Source organism: Podarcis tiliguerta (assembly GCF_965153285.1).
Source record: "Podarcis tiliguerta genome assembly, chromosome: 4".
In the NCBI taxonomy this organism is placed as follows: Eukaryota; Metazoa; Chordata; class Lepidosauria; order Squamata; family Lacertidae; genus Podarcis; species Podarcis tiliguerta.
Genome location: NC_139537.1, coordinates 8,947,109 through 8,963,676, shown reverse-complemented (window position 1 = coordinate 8,963,676; position 16,568 = coordinate 8,947,109). Strand labels below are relative to the sequence as shown.

The following is a 16,568-nucleotide window of genomic DNA, read 5'->3' as shown; positions in this document are numbered from 1 at the left end:
AGCCAAGAGCGGGCTCAGGGTGGCTAACAACCAATAATAAAAACAAGTTGATTGAAATGCAACTTAAAAAACAAGATTAAAATACAACATTAAAACAATTAAAACATTAAAATTCAGCCTCATCACAGGAGGCGAAAGGAAAAAAGAAAGGCGGGGCGGGAATCAAATTGATTCTAAGCCAAAGGCCAGGTGGAACAACTCTGTCTTACAGGCCCTGCGGAAAGAAATCAGATCCTGCAGAGCCCTGGTCTCATGAGACAGAGCGTTCCACCAGGCCGGAGCCAGGGTTGAAAAGTTGCCCTGTCTCTGGTTGAGGCTAATCTGACTTTCTTAGGGCCCAGGACCTCTAAGGTGTTGCTATTTATGGACCTTGAGGCTCTCCATGGGGCATACCAAGAGAGGCGGTCCCATAGGTACGAGGGTCCTAGGCCGTGAAGGGCTTTAAAGGTCAAAACCAGCATCTTAAATCTGACCCTGTACTCCACCGGGAGCCAGTGCAGCTGGAAAAGCACTGGGAGAATCTGCTCCCATGGCAGAGACCCTGTGAGGAGCATTGTTGCAGCATTCTGCACCCGCTGGAGTTTCTGGGATAGCTTCAAGGGCAGCCCTGCGTAGAGCGAGTTACAGTAGTCAAGCCTGGAGGTGACCGTTGCATGGATCACTGTGGCCAGGTCAGGACGCGAAAGGTAAGGGAGCAACTGCTTGATGCGGCAAAGGTGGAAAAATGTCGCCTGGGCTGTTGCTGTAACCTGCAACAATTATGCCCGAGTCGGTCTCTGCCCACCACTGGCTTTGCCCCTGCGTCACCATTTTGTGACTGGTGGGCTCCATAATTTGCAGCCACTGAAAGCAGGGCCTCAAGAACCCCCCTGGTCTAAAAGCAACCCCTGTGCTTACTTGACAGGGAATACGCGAAAGCCAACATCTCAACCAACCTCTGGGTGGTCAGCGAGCCATGGCTGTTCTCCCTGGCGTGGTGTTCTGGGGCCGATTCTGTCACCACCAATGCTGTCCACACCCTGGGTCACCTCCAGCAGCCTCTATTCCTCTTGGTAAGTGGAGACAGCATCTCGTGGTCGGTGAAAGGGAACCACGACTACTTGTCGTGGTTGATAGGCACTGAGACACCAGCACGCCACAAAATTTGGACTACCTTCGCAGTGGTACCTTGGTACTCAAATGCTGTGATTTTCAAACATTCAAAACCCAGAAGTAAATGGGTTCTGGTCAGACCTCACCTGGAGTACTGTGTCCAGTTCTGGGCACCACAGTTCAAGAAGGACACTGACAAACTGGAACGTGTCCAGAGGAGGGCAACCCAAATGGTCAAAGGCCTGGAAACGATGCCTTATGAGGAACGGCTAAGGGAGCTGGGCATGTTTAGCCTGGAGAAGAGGAGGTTTAGGGGTGATATGATAGCCATGTTCAAATATATAAAAGGATGTCACATAGAGGAGGGAGAAAGGTTGTTTTCTGCTGCTCCAGAGAAGCGGACACGGAGCAATGGATCCAAACTACAAGAAAGAAGATTCCACCTAAACATTAGGAAGAACTTCCTGACAGTAAGAGCTGTTCGACAGTGGAATTTGCTGCCAAGGAGTGTGGTGGAGTCTCCTTCTTTGGAGGTCTTTAAGCAGAGGCTTGACAACCATATGTCAGGAGTGCTCTGATGGTGTTTCCTGCTTGGCAGGGGGTTGGACTCGATGGCCCTTGTGGTCTATTCCAACTCTATGATTCTATGAAATGTTCCGGTTTTCGAACGTTTGTCGGAAGCCGAACGTCCGATGGGGCTGTCGGCTATTGTTTCCGGGGCTCCTGCACCAATCAAAAGCTGCGCCTTGGTTTTTGAACATTTCAGAAGTCAAACAGACTTCCGGAACAGATTAAGTTTGCACTTTTGTTTTTGCTATTTATTTTGCGTTTTTGTTTTTGAGGCTTTTTCGGTTAATTTGTTTTTGTGACTGTGTGGAACCCAGTTCAGCTACTGATGGATTGAATGTGTGACTGCAGAAATGGATAAAAGCCCCCCATCCAAACAATGACTATCATCAGTGCAGGGAAGAAAAAAAATTAATTGTAATTTTTATCATCTACAATACTGTCTTATTTATTTTATAGTACAGCACATTGATTATTGCTTTCATTTTATGGACCAATGGTCTCGTTAGGTAGTAAAATTTATGTTAAGTTGCTGTTTTAGGGGTTGTTTTTCGAAGTCTGGAACGGATTAATTCGTTTTGCATTGCTTTCTATGGGAAAGCGCGCCTTGGTTTTGGAACGCTTTGGTTTTGGAACGGACTTCCGGAATGGATTAAGTATGAGAACCAAGGTACCACTGTACTTAAAAAACGTGTTCACTTATGGCAGACTATGATTTATAAGAGAGTTGGTTTGAGTGAGGTTTCACTGCCCATATCCAGACCTTACAAGCGCCAGAGACAGGCCCAGATTTACAGAAGCCGTCCCGGTTTCTGATTTGATCCCAGAATGCCCCACTTTTCCTTAGGACGTCCCCATTTTCGCCGGAGAAATGTTGGCGGGTACGGATAGGACATCCCTATTTTCATCGAACTGTTTCACTGTCAAATGGCCCAGGTCCTTCTTTCTCATCATTCTTTTCAGAGTCCCACCCCCTCTCTGCAGTTTCACCTTGAGGTGTGACTCCAGTTTGTCCCCTGTTCTGTTACAGACACCCGGCGAGTACCGGAGTATGTGGATAGCGACAGACGTCTTGGCGGTCCTCTTCATCCTTCTCATATTTGCTTTTCACTGGTAAATACTTCCCCCCTCCCCATTCACCCCCAGGGTGACAACAAGAGCAAGTCCTTCTCAAGGCCTCCAACCTTAGCTGGAGCTTCTAAGAGCAGCGGTTCTCAACCTGTGGGTCCCCAGATGTTGTTGGACTACAACTCCCATCTTCCCTGAACACTGGTCATGCTGGCTAGGAATGATGGGAGTTGTAGTCCAACAACACCTGGGGACCCACAGGTTGAGAAGCACTGCTCTAGAGACTGGGTGCCCATCAGTCCCGGATGCTACAGTTGAGATTCCTGCACTGCAGGGGGCTGGACTAGATGACCCTCAGAGGTCCCTTCCAACTCTACAATTCTATGATTCTGCAATTCCTCCCGAGACATCTGCTGGTCCTGTATCATCGATGGGTTGGGGCTAGGGTTTCAACTCACTTCTGGGTCCGGTGGTATCCCAGTAGCCCCCCCCCCAAGTTGCTATGGGTTTTGGGGAGGGCCAGGTTCTGCAGTCTCCTGGCTGGCACAGTGCTGTCTTAAGAATATGCGGCGCTGGGGTGCAAAGATCTGGCCAGCACCCCCCCCCCAGTTTGCCCAGTCCCAGGCGCACAGGATGGCAGAGCCGGTCAGCGGCTTCAGCGTCTCGCTGGCTCGGTCGCCCCCGAAGTCACGGCACAGAGCTGCCTGCTTCTACCGGTCCACAATAGAAAGTGTCCTTTCATACTGCATCACGGTGTGGTACGCTGGTTTGACATCAACTGATAGGAAGTGCCTACAGAGGAATACAGCACAAGATATTATGGGCTGTCCCGTGAATTCGCTGGATGAAATAGCGGAAGAACGTTGCCTCAGGAGAGTGAGGAAAATTCCCAGGGATGATTCACACCCTGGCCGGCACTTTCTTGATCTCCTGCCCTCGGGCAGAAGATAATAGAAGCATGATTAGTCGCACCAACAGGGTAAAGAACGGCTTCTATCCGTGGGCTGTTAGACTGCTGAATGAAAAGATAACAACAGGGCAACTGACTTTCGGGTTTAGTGTGTGCGTCAGTAAACGAGGGGAATTAAGACTAAGAGAGCTGAGTGGGGGGTGCTCGTGTAATCTCACTGTATGCAAGTTGTACAAGTGACAATAAAGTATTTCAAAAAAAGAGCCCGCCGCAGCATTCCGACCAATGGGTGGGCTCAACTCTTGGGCCCCGGACTCTTAGCCTGGTGCCCCTGAGAGCCCAGCGCCCAGGTACCCCGCAACCCTAGCGCCTATGGGGAAGATGGCACTGCCCCTAAGGGCCCTAGCCAGTGGACTAATTCCACAGTATCATCTCCTTGAGAGCTGGACTGGGGGGGGGGGACCTCTTCGCTGGGTCTCTTGCCCCTCCTGGGAGCGGCCGCCAAGAACACATAACACCGGTCCTGAAAGACCTGCATTGGCTCCCAGTACGTTTCTGAGCACAATTCAAAGTGTTGGTGCTGGCCTTCAAAGCCCTAAACGGCCTCGGTCCAGTATATCTGAAGGAGCGTCTCCATTACCATCGTTCAGCCCGGACACTGAGGTCCAGCGCTGAGGGCCTTTTGGCAGTTCTCTCACTGCGAGAATTGAGGTTACAGGGAACCAAGCAGAAGGCCTTCTCGGTAGTGGTGCCTGCCCTGTGGAACGCCCTTCCATCAGATGTCAAGGAAATAAACAACTATCTGACTTTTGGAAGACATCTGAAGGCAGCCCTGTTTAGGGAAGTTTTTAATGTTTGATGTTTTATTGTGTTTTTAAAATTCTGTTGGGAGCCACCCAGAGTGGCTGGGGAAACCCAGCCAGATGGGCAGGGTATAGATATATTATTATTATTATTATTATTATTATTATGCTAGTTGCCAGGGGATTAGACTAGATTACCCTTTGAGACCTTTCCAATTCTACAATTCAGTGATTCCAAGTTTCTCCCAATTGACTCCAACCCTGCTGACATGTGAGCCCCTATGTATGCAATTAAAGGAAATTATTTTTAGAGAGCACAGCTCACATATTCCCTTCCCCCACCAGTAATCCTTACAATGGCCCCATAAGGTACGCCAATATTTGCACACCCACCCACCCATTGCAAACAGAGACCTGGAGGTGAGTGTTGGGGTGTGTGTGAGAGAGAGTTTCATGGATTGTGAATAATAGCATATTCTCCCCCCCCCCCGCCCAGGTGGAGAGAGGTGGTCCACACCACCTACGAAGCTCAAAGCAATGGGACCTTTGATAATGGTCCATGCAGCACACCTGAGACAGGTGAGCCTTGTTACGATATAGAAGCAATGCTGCTGCGAGCTGATTGCTTGAAAACAACATCACATGATGTTGGGAGTGTCCGTGGGAAACAGAGGCCACCGGAATTAGCTCAGAGTGTAATATGAGCTGTACAGGAAGTGTTTTGCACAGTCGACTGCTGGAGTTTGAAGAGAGCAGTCAGGTTTTTTGTAACGCTGCAAAGACAGAAATAAAGCCATGTAAATACGTTTCTGTCTATCTCTTTCCCCTGCCGGGAGGGCAGGAAAGAGGGGTGTGTTCTTCTCACGCTGAGAAGGATCGCCTGTCGCGGCCTCTGCCTGGATCCTGCCGGGAAAGCAGACAGGGAGGTCAACAGGAGACCAAGCCGGGTGCCTGGGAGAGTTGCCAGTTTCTCCTGATAAAGGCTTGGATTTCCAAGGCTTGCCCTCTCTGGGGTTGTGCCCTCAGCAAACAACATTCTAGCAGGCAAGGGTATTTGTCCATCCAGCACCAATCCGCCGCAGCTCTTAGGTAGAGCTTCTCCGCCTTCACCTGCCACCTGATCCCTTAACTCAGGGGTCAGCAAGCTTTACTGGCCATGAGCCGGATGACTCCCACAGAGATCATCCGTGGGCCGGACTGGCGCAGCGCAATGCCAGAAATCACGTCTGTGCATGTCCGTGGCGCCGGAAATCGCTTCTGCACATGCCCAGACACTGAAAACCATGCCTGCGCAGAAGCGATTTCCAGCGTCTGGACATGCGCAGAAGCAATTTCTGGTATCTGCGCATGGACAGGCGCCATTTCTGGCATCACTCGGCGAGTCCCCGCACCGCGTTGTTTTAGCGCAGCGCACAGGGGACTTGCCGAGTGGGCGGCTCGGTTTGCGGGTGGCTCGTGGGCCGGTAAAATGGTCTTCGTGGGCCGCATCTGGCCCATGGGCCGCACGTTGCCGACCCCTGCTTTAACTGAAGATGGAAGGCCGTTTTGCTCAGTGAAGACCTATGTGGAACAGGAAGCCCTTGCAGTCTCCTTCCTGTCCAGGAGCATTCAATGGCCAGCTTGGGTGAACGGAGCCAGACAAGGACTGCTTTGCCCAGAGGGCAGGAAACTGCAGGTCAAAGGTTCACCATGAGGGGCAGGTGATGCAGCAGATTCTCACACCAACAAGGGAAAATCCAATATATTTCTGTCCTGCTTGGGAGCTTTCCAAAGGGCACTTGACTGAGAATGTGATATACGCTGTTTGTACACACACACACAAACACGTAGTAGAAGAAGAAGAGGAGGAGGAGGAGGAGGAGTTTGGATTTGATATCCCGCTTTATCACTACCCGAAGGAGTCTCAAAGCGGCTAACATTCTCCTTTCCCTTCCTCCCCCACAACAAACACTCTGTGAGGTGAATGGGGCTGGGAGTCTTCAAAGAAGTGTGACTAGCCCAAGGTCACCCAGCAGCTGCATGTGGAGGAGCAGGGAAGCGAACCCGGTTCCCCAGATTATGAGTCTAACCACTATACCACACTGGCCTGATACGCCTGCTTGTTCTGCTTGCCTACCCCGCCCCCCCCACCTGGCTGTACTCCCTTCACTTTGTACCCCCCTCTCTCCGCCGCAGCTTGCCTCAAGCCCCACGACTTTTCAAGGCGCTTCACAGAGCTGCTTGCTAAACTGCTGTGTGAAGCAATGGCGCCGACTTGGGCCTCACATTCTGAGTACCCACTGTGGCCCGCCCACACTGTGATGTCATGACGCATACACCATGACATCACAACGCACGCTGTGGCATCAGGATAGTGGGGGGTGAGCTGGCCTCTCCAGTGGCGTGGCGACTGGCCTCTCCCTCCTGAACGCCATTCTCTCTCTTCATCCAACTCTGTGCTCCCTCTTCCACTCCACGCTCTTTCCATGGAGTGTGGTGCCTGCATGCCTGCCTCTGTGTTTTGTGGGTGCCCAGCCCCTATATGGGAAATTTTGTGGGTGCTCGTGCACCCAGAAGCCCGGGGAGATGGTGCCTACGGTGTGAGGCCTGCCTCCTGTTAAAATGCAGGCACATTTGATGGAGGGTGCAGGTGAACAGTGGCTTCCCAAAATCGCTTTGTGAAGCGCACCTCCCATTGAACAACTCACCTGGGCCTGCCTGCCATTCCTTGTGCTGCACTTGGCGTGGGCACCTATTGTGGTCACACGCTACAATATATTACATTTCATATTTATGTGTACAGGAATATATATCGGTATCTGTATCTACACACACACACACACCTTCTACATGTAATTGCTCAGTTGTTCAAGTTCTGGTCAAAAGTTCATGGACTAAATACAGTGGTACCTCAGGTTAAGTACTTAATTCGTTCCGGAGGTCCATGCTTAACCTGAAACTGTTCTTAACCTGAAGCACCACTTTAGCTAATGGGGCCTCTTGCTGCCGCCGCACCGCCGGAGCACGATTTCTGTTCTCATCCTGTAGCAAAGTTCTTAACATGAGGTAATATTTCTGGGTTAGCGGAGTCTGTAACCTGAAGCGTATGTAATCTGAAGCGTATGTAACCCGAGGTACCACTGTATCTTGATTGTCCACACTATGAGAACTGTATTTTATACATCCCAAAGACCAGATTTTGTAAATATAAGCCCACTGTTGCAGGTTTCTGTGCTTGTGAGCTCCCATCACAACTTTTCACGCACATAGGATCAGAAGATGGTGCTTCTGGTTTTAAGCAACCCACAGTTCCCCCATGACATCTGAATTCAGGGACCTGTGATCCATTTAAATGACGGCTAGTGAGAACAAGCTACAAAATAAACTGTGGCTTCGGATCCTGGCTTTTCTCAAACCATGCTTTAAACTAACCACAGGCTTCTAAGCCTTGTTCCACGTCACATGGAACCTTGGTTAGTTTAAACTTGAAAGCAACCATTCTCCTCTGGCACACGAGAGCAGTGGGGAGGAAGAAGTGTGCAAACCTTGAGATTCACCATGGTACAAAACCAACCAGGTTTTCCTAATATTTATGAACTGGTCTCCTGGCTATTCCCTGCATATAGTGGTGAGATATATTTTCATCCTTATATTTTTTCAGAACTCGACAGGATGCCGATTGTGGCTTGAGAGTCTCGCATTCCAGCTGAAGAGAATCCTCTAGACAGAGGATTATTTCTCATCCAAGAGCTTTGCTCTCTAGGAAGCCTCACGGATGAGGACACTCACGGCACGGCGACTAGAATTGTTGGAAGAGAATGCCCTGCAGTGCTTGGATTTGCACAGCTGACATTACGCCGTAGACCAGCAATTCCCCATCTTTCTCCCTTTCTTCCCTGGCTACTTCTTAGGAGATGCAGAATCAAGCTCAAGTAGATTGTATCTTGTCCTCATGCACAAGGCACTAGACCATTCTTTGGAGTGGCAAAAAGGCGCCCACCTTTTCCTCTTTTGGACATTTTGATTGGGTGTTTCTAGTGAGTTTCTTAAGAAATAAAGGAAGTGAATTCCACACATTGAATCCCGTTCTGTTTACTTCTAAAGTTTGGTGTACCTTGATATGCTGGGTAGCTCTGGAACTGCCAGAATTTACAGCATCCTGCTTTCAGCGCTTACTCTTCTCCTTTGACCCAAGACTGGAAAATTCCGGGCACAATGTGAAAAATGCCTTTGCCAAACAACCCACCACACCGAATATTCCTGATGAGGTCTTTCCACTGAATTTCCTCATTTAGGAGGAAGTTCTGGTCGAAGCCCCCTCGAATGACAGTCCCTACAATCTTACCAACCGAGAAAAGCCACCCGACCCCCACTATGTTAAATAAATAAAAGGAATACGAAACAAACAACCGTCAAAACCAAACCTCCTTAAATAAGTCCAGCTATTGCACATTTAAACATTTCACACACCCCCACACCCTCGCAAGTGTACGTTACATCTTAAGTCAATCTATGCTTTTGCCCTTCAGGTAATTATTATTTTTGTTTCCTTTTGTGAAATGGGCTTCCTCTCCCCGGCCTTTTACATTTCATTTTGAAAACAAGCAAACAAAAAAAAGTATTTCGCTTCTCATCTTCCGAAAAGAAAGAAAAAGAATGAAAGCCCCGAATCCACTAGATTTTTATGAGATCATTCCGTTTCTGGCACGGGTCCATCTTGTTGCCAGCAATGTGTTTCAAAGGCCTTAAAACGAGCAGCGTGGAGGTTTTCCCTCCACACAGTCCTTGGCGTGTCCTGCCATTTTGGTTCCAATTTTTTCAAAAAACCACGCTGGAGTTTTGCTGTAGCCTCAGGGTGACGGAAGATGCGTTGAGGCTTAAATCCAGGAACGGGGAGAGGAAAGGCGAGGCGACTCAAAGGCTGTTCTCACAGATAGTCATCCTCGCTGGAAGGGGACGTCAGCCCACAGTCCTCGGAATCGGAGTCTGACATGCTTTCGGAAGGAGTCCGGCTCATCTTCCACACGTGGGTGGAGAAGGTCTTCCCCCAGCTGCAGGGGTATCCCACAGTCCTCAGCTGACAGAGTAACTCCAGGCCAAGAGGCCCGTGGCTCCTCTCACTTCACTTGCTGCCTTTTGTACTCCTCTGTTTGCTCATCGCCGTCAACATCTGGCTGATGTAAGACGTCAGGAGATCGTCCATTTTGTAGCCCTGGGGGAAGAGTCGAGAGGGACAAGGTTGACACACCCTGATATCACCCCCCCAATACATTTCCGAGCACAATTCAAAGCCCTAAATGTGTGGGGTGTAAAGGTGCAGTCAAGTATACATTGTATACATACGATTGTGTATCATCTGAAGCTTTTAATGTTTGATGTATTAGAGCATTTTAATATATTTTTTGGAAGCCGCCCAGAGTGGCTGGGGAAACCCAGCCAGATGGGCGGGGTACAAATTAATAATAATAATAATAATAATAATAATAATAATAATACAATAGTCCTTCAGATATTAAAAGTTTCCCTAAACAGGGCTGCTTCCAGATGTCTTCTAAAAGTCTTGTAGTTGTTTTTTCCTTTGACATCTGGTGGGAGGGCATTCCACAGGGCAGGCGCCACTACCGAGAAGGCCCTCTGCCTGGTTCCCTGTAACTTCACTACTCGCAGGGAGGGAACCGCCAGAAGGCCCTCGGAGCTGGACCTCAGTGTCTGGGTAGAACAATGGGGGTGGAGACGCTCCTTCAGGTATACTGGACCGAGGCCATTTAGGGCTTTAAAGGTCAGCACCAACATTTTGAATTGTGCTTGGAAACATACTGGGAGCCAGTGTAGGTCTTTCAAGACCGGTGTTATATGGTCTTGGTGGCCGCCCCCAGTCACCAGTCTAGCTGCCGCATTCTGGATTAGTTGTAGTTTCCGGGTCACCTTCAAAGGTAGCCCCACGTAGAGCGCAAGGAGTTACTGATCTCCTTGGCTTGGCGGTCACATAACTCCATTCCCTTCAACATTTCTCCACTGAAAATAGGGACATCCTAAGCAAAGGTGGGACATTCTGGGATCAAATCAGAAACTGATTTACTTCTGTAAATCTGGGACTGTCCCTGGAAAATAGGGACACTTGGTGGGTCGAACATTTTCTTAGGAGTCAGATTGCAGGGGAAAAGGGAGCTCTGCTCTGAAGTGGGCTATAGGGGGGAGTACCCCACGTTTCCTCCTCGCTGCCTGGAAAATGTCTTGGTTGGGGGGGATGGGGGGGGGTCCAGCTCTGAAAAGCAGAGCTAGTCCCAACACTTCCTCTGCTCAGGGTAACCATCTTCTCTCCATCTAACTTGACAGGCCTATGCTAGCATATAAAGGTAAAGGTAAAGGGACCCTAGACCATTAGGTCCAGTCGTGACCGACTCTGGGGTTGTGGCGCTCATCTCGCTTTACTGGCCGAGGGAGCCGGCGTACAGCTTCCGGGTCATGTGGCCAGCATGACTAAGCCGCTTCTGGCAAACCAGAGCAGCGCACGGAAACACTGTTTACCTTCCCGCCGGAGCGGTACCTATTTATCTACTTGCACTTTGACGTGCTTTCGAACTGCTAGGTTGGCAGGAGCAGGGACCGAGCAAGGGGAGCTCACCCGTCGCAGGGACTTGAACCGCCCACCTTCTGATCGGCAAGTCCTAGGCTCTGTGGTTTAACCCATAGCGCCACCCGCATCCCTATTCTACCATATAGACGGTACTTATTTTGTCATCACCTCAGTCTCCATAGATTTCAGTCATCTTTTTCCAGCCCAGAGGTCCAGAAAGCTTGTTATTACAGTGGTACCTCCGTTGTGAACGGGATCCGTTTCGGATCCCCGTTCGCAGCCTGAAAGGAATGCAACCTGCGTCTGTGTAAGCACGGTTGTGATTCACTGCTTCTGCGCATGCGTGTGATGTCACTTTGCGTCTCTGTGCATGCGCGAGTGGCAAAACCCGGAAGTAACCCTTTCCGGTACTTCCGGGTCGCCGCGGGAGGCAACCTGAAAATACGTATCATGAAGCAAACGTAACAAGAGGTATGATTGTATTATACAGTGGTGCCCCGCAAGACGAATGCCTCGCAAGATGAAAAACTCGCTAGACGAAAGAGTTTTCCGTTTTTTGAGTCGTTCCGCAAGACGAATTTCCCTATGGGCTTGCTTCGCAAGACGAAACGTCTTGCGAGTTCTTGCGAGTTTGTTTCCTTTTTCTTAAAGCCGCTAAGCCATTAATAGCCGCTAAGCCGCTAAGCTGCTAATAGCTGCTAAGCCGCTAACAGCTGTGCTTCGCAAGACGAAAAAAACGCAAGACGAAGAGACTCGTGGAAAGGATTAATTTAGTCTTGCGAGGCACCACTGTATATGTATTTATGAAGCAAAAGCAGAATTTCTCATGCACCACTGGTTCTGTGCCAGGATCCAAATTCTGCCCTGACAGAAGGAGCAAGGATCTGACAAACCCATGGCAGAGAGGGCTATCTTTGCCTCAGATGCAGCAATGCTTGTGAATACCATTTGCTGGAAACCTCAGAGGCAGGGAACAAGGCGCAGTGCTCTTGTGTTCAGATCTTGTTTGTGGGTTTCCCACTGGGAGAACAGGATGCTGGACTAGACAGGCCACCGGCCTTATCCAGCGGGCTCTTCTTACATTCATAGGAGTGTATCTAAGCTAGGGTTGTGGGGCTGGGATCTGGCCAGCATTCCACATCATCTCCCCACCCCCTCAGGGACCAGGTTTAATCGGGAGGCGGTGCCACTGACCTGCCAGTCACCTGACATCACAATGGCACCAGGCGGCCATTTTAAAACTCAACCCACGCAGGCCCACTCAACGCCCACAAAGCATGATGGCCAAGGCCTTGGAGGAGCTATGTAGAGGGGTTTCTGAAGCCCCACAGTCTGAAGGTCCATTTTCCTCCCCATTTGGGAACTGTGCGCGCCTGGAAGCATTTTGGGCGACTTACCAGCGAAGTCTCGCAGAGCAGCTTGCTCCCCCGCACCAGGTTGCCGATGGTGATGTGGAAATAGGTGTTGCCGCTGCTCCAGTTGGAGATCTTTGTGAAGGGGTGCGTGATGAGAATATCCTGGGGACACGGGAAAGGAAGTCAGGAGTGTCACCACTGACCCGACTCTGGACCCCTTTCTCCCCACTCCATCAACTCAGCCTTTAGCAACTCCATGGAAACAAGGGATCCACCACACAGGGTCATGGGAGGCTTAGACAGGACACTCAATGGTAGGGCCGGGGGGAAATGATTCGGCTCGGTCTGCATCTTAATCTGAACCTACCTCATCTGAACTTCCTGAAATGATGTGTGAATCTCATATTTCGCCAGGTTTTGTGATGCACTTCTCCAACCAAAAGTAGTATATAAATATGGGAACATTAGGCATTGGTTGGTGGGCATCTATCTGTCTGTCTTAAGACACAACGGAATGCACCTCTGGCGGTGAAGTCAAACCACTGCCTTAGCAGTACTGAAGTGAGCTCCCCGGGTGCAAGCCTGGGCAGTTTTGGTGTAAATGTGCATAAAAATGCATATACAGTGGTGCCCCGCAAGACGAATGCCTCGCAAGACGGAAAACCCGCTAGACGAAAGGGTTTTCTGTTTTTCAATGCGCTTCACAGGACAAATTTCCCTATGGGCTTGCTTTGCAAGACGAAAATGTCTTGCGAGTCTTGAGATTTTTTTCCGCTCCCCACCCCCTTTTTCTAAGCTACTAAACTGCTAATAGCCTTTTAGCAGCTAATCCGCTAATCCCTTAAGCCTTTAATAGCCGCAAATAGCCGCAAATAGCCGCTAATAGCCGCTAAACTGCTAATAGCGCTAATCCGCTAAGCCGCTAATAGGGTTGCTTTGCAAGACGAAAAAACCGCTAGATGAAGAGACTCGCAGAACGAATTAATTTCGTCTTGCGATGCACCACTGTATTGGTGAAATCGACATATAAAAATGTGTTGCATTAGGGAAAATTGCATACAAGAATGTGTGTTGTAGGAGAAATACATTCCAAAATGTTGATGAATTTTTGCGACTCGGAGGATGTAAAAAGCAGCAATCACAAAGTGACGCAGAAATGTGTTGAACTGAATGTAAGATCAAAAAACCGAAGTGGGCAAATTTAGCCATCTCTAGTCAGCGGCAGAGCGCAGGGAAAAGGCCTTTAGGTTCCATCTCATCATCTACATCATGTAGGTGAAACTTTTTGGCTGCAGGCTGACTCTGACAGATGGGCGGGGCAACACACCTGTCAATCTTGATACTTTGCATGGATGACAGAGAAGCCTTAGGCAGTGGCGTAGCGTGGGGGGTGCAGGGGGAGCCGGCCGCACCGGGCGCAACATCTGGGGGGGGGGGCGCTCGCACTCGCAGCTCTCTGCCCCTACCTGGCTCACTCACTCTCTCTCACTGCAGTGCTGGCTGTGCGAATCCGATTGGAGCCGCCGGGTCGCCGCCCACTGTGGAGGGGGGGGGTTGCCAGGCATGCGGTGCGGTGCGGAGAGAGAGCGAGGGACTATGGGGGGGGGGGGACAGTGCAGCGGGGGTGGGGGGGCGCAAATTACTTGCCTTGCCCCGGGTGCTAACAACCCACGCTACGCCACTGGCCTTAGGGAAGCTGCAATGAAAGACTTGCCTTACCTTGGTTTTGCGATCAATGAGGCTGACGCCGTGCTTGTTGATGGCGATCAGGAGGAGTTCTGGGTAATTTGGATCAGTCGTTTGCTGTTTAGAGTGCAAAGGTGGAGACATGTTAAAGGACTGGGGTGGTGGGAATGACATGCACATGTCAGCCACCCTGCCCCTCTCATTTTTTTTTAAAGTAAGGGTTTTTTGCGTGTGTTGCTTTTTCACTGTGTGATGCCAACATTTTTGTCTGTGCTTCATTTGTTTGGCGTGTGCATGCAGATGCTTTGTCTTGTTTGCGGGGACACTGCCTGCTTCAGTTCTGTGGGATGGCAGAGGGCCTATTCGGTAGTGGCGCTTTCCCTCTTTTAAAAGACATCTGAAGGCAGCCCTGTTTAGGGAAGTTTTTAATGTTTGATATTTTATCGTGTTTTTAATATTCTGTTGGGAGCTATCCAGAGTGGCTGGGGAACCCCAGCCAGATGGGTGGGGTATATATATATATATATATATATATGATTGCGGACCTCTGGCTTCCTGTCTAGTAACTGATTGGGTTTCATTTGTTTATTTAATAAAATTTATACACCCCTTGATTGTTAACAAAAAGAAAGAAAACACCTCAAAGTGGTTTACAAACAATAAAACAGTATAATCACAACCCTATTTTAAAACATACACAAGTGAAAGCAGATTAACATTACCCCCACTCTCTAAGCATCAGGGTAGCAAAGGTAAAGGGACCCCTGACCATTAGGTCCAGTCGTGACCGACTCTGGGGTTGCGACGCTCATCTTGCTTTATTGGCCAAGGGAGCTGGCGTTCAACTTCCGGGTCATGTGGCCAGCATGACTAAGCCGCTTCTGGCAAACCAGAGCAGCGCACGGAAACACCATTTACCTTCCCGCCAGAGCGGTACCTATTTATCTACTTCCACTTTGACATGCTTTCAAACTGCTAGGTTGGCAGGAGCAGGGACCGAGCAATGGGAGCTCACTCCGTCGCGGGGATTCGAACCGCCGACCTTCTGATCTGCAAGTCCTAGGCTCTGTGGTTTAACGCACAGCGCCACCCGCGTCCTAAGCATCAGGCTAGGCTTGTCTAAGTGTCAATGTTTTTTGTAGGCATTGAAAAAGAGTACAGTGAAAGGGTCTGCTTGATCTCAATAGGCAGGGAGTTCCGAAGAGTAGATGCTGCGCCCTAAATGATCTACCCATTTATCTGTGTATATATTACTTTTTGTTATTTGTACCACGCTCTGGGGATTATGAACGAAAGGCAAGAATACAGATTTTGTCACGAAAAGAAGCAAGCAAATATTTCTGATGCCCATGTTCCACACTAGAACCCTGGACCCTCCATATGATGTAAAAAAAGGACCCATATTCACCTTCACTTCGAAGAAAGCCGATCCAAACGTAGGCCACTTGAATACAATCTTCAGGAAGGCAAGCTTGGCTTCTTCTCTCGTTTTGCCAGCGTGCTTGTTGAAATAAGCCACAATGGACTGCACAGAAAGAGTAAGAAACATTTCGGTTTCTCATTCTTCTAAATTTTAAGTTCAGCTTCCCACATTTACTCCACATCAATTTGTGATTATTATTTTTTTAAGTCCTCATGAAAATTCACCAGCATTTGGGGGTGAAATTCTAATTTTAATGTGGTTTTGCCTCCAGTTCACTTTTTGCAAAGCAATTGTCCATAAACAATGCATTTATTTGCACATTTCACCCTAGGATATGCATTTTTGTACATATTAATTCAGTTGTGATTCCTGAATTGCGGGGGGTTGGACTAGATGACCCTTTGGGTCCCTTAGCATTCTAAGATACTACAATTCTGTGATTCACTGCACTGGAAAAACAAAAACAGAAGAGCTTATTTGAAAGGATGACTGTGTTTCAGTTTGTGTATTGTATCGAAAAGTGATAATCAGGTATGTTTGCATTAAATGCAAACTGAACTGAATTCTACCTCCATCTCAACAAGCAATCAAGGACACCAACCACATAATTTGTGTGCAAATGATGTTAGAGATCTGGGGTTTTTGATGTGGGACAGTGCTGGATTTACGTATAAGCTAAATAAGCTATATCTTAGGGCTCCACTCTCTTGGTGGCCCCCCAAAAAATTAAAGGAAAAGAACTGGATGTACATTTCCAAAATATAAGATAAAAAACAAATAGAATAAAACCTACATGCAGCAACAGTGTTTTGTGTTGTGTAGGCTCCTGTGATGTAAGTCATGGGCTCCGCCTGCTAGCTAGCTCCCGAAAATTTCACTGGTTTGCTCCTTTCTATATATAGGGTGCCTACATTCTGCATGGACTGATTGCATGGCAACATGTGCAAACGGCTTGAGATACCTATTAGGTCCATAAATGACCATATAGCATATATTCAACATAAAAAAAGTGACATTTTGTTGCTGACAAAGGACAGCTGGACATATAAAGGGCCCCATTACCTTCAGTAGCTTAGGGCCACATCAAACCTAAATCTGGCCCTGATCT

General features: G+C 48.9%; 2 protein-coding genes across 5 annotated transcripts in view; one reads left to right on the top strand and one right to left on the bottom strand.

Moving 5' to 3' along the window:
* The window catches only part of GDPD4 (glycerophosphodiester phosphodiesterase domain containing 4), a 45,779-nt gene extending 36,775 nt beyond the window's left edge, over positions 1–9,004 (top strand). Inside the window, exons 13-16 of one of the 3 annotated variants that reach the window (XM_083436447.1) lie at positions 905–1,052; positions 2,690–2,772; positions 4,937–5,019; positions 8,081–9,004. In XM_083436447.1, coding sequence (XP_083292573.1) covers positions 905–1,052; positions 2,690–2,772; positions 4,937–5,019; positions 8,081–8,109 — 343 coding nt within the window. In that variant the 3' untranslated portion in view covers positions 8,110–9,004. Of the gene's footprint in view, positions 1–904; positions 1,076–1,312; positions 1,743–2,689; positions 2,773–4,936; positions 5,020–8,080 lie in introns of those variants that run through there. The other 2 variants (XM_083436445.1, XM_083436446.1) reach the window with 2 other exon arrangements.
* Positions 8,496–16,568, bottom strand: part of MYO7A (myosin VIIA) — a 164,802-nt gene continuing 156,729 nt past the window's right edge. For both annotated transcript variants that reach the window (XM_083436022.1, XM_083436023.1), the window contains 4 exons: positions 15,446–15,562; positions 14,071–14,154; positions 12,394–12,513; positions 8,496–9,631 (listed from right to left, as the gene is read on the bottom strand). In XM_083436022.1, the coding sequence (XP_083292148.1) occupies positions 9,542–9,631; positions 12,394–12,513; positions 14,071–14,154; positions 15,446–15,562 (411 nt within the window). In that variant the 3' untranslated portion in view covers positions 8,496–9,541. The remainder of the gene's footprint in view (positions 9,632–12,393; positions 12,514–14,070; positions 14,155–15,445; positions 15,563–16,568) is intronic.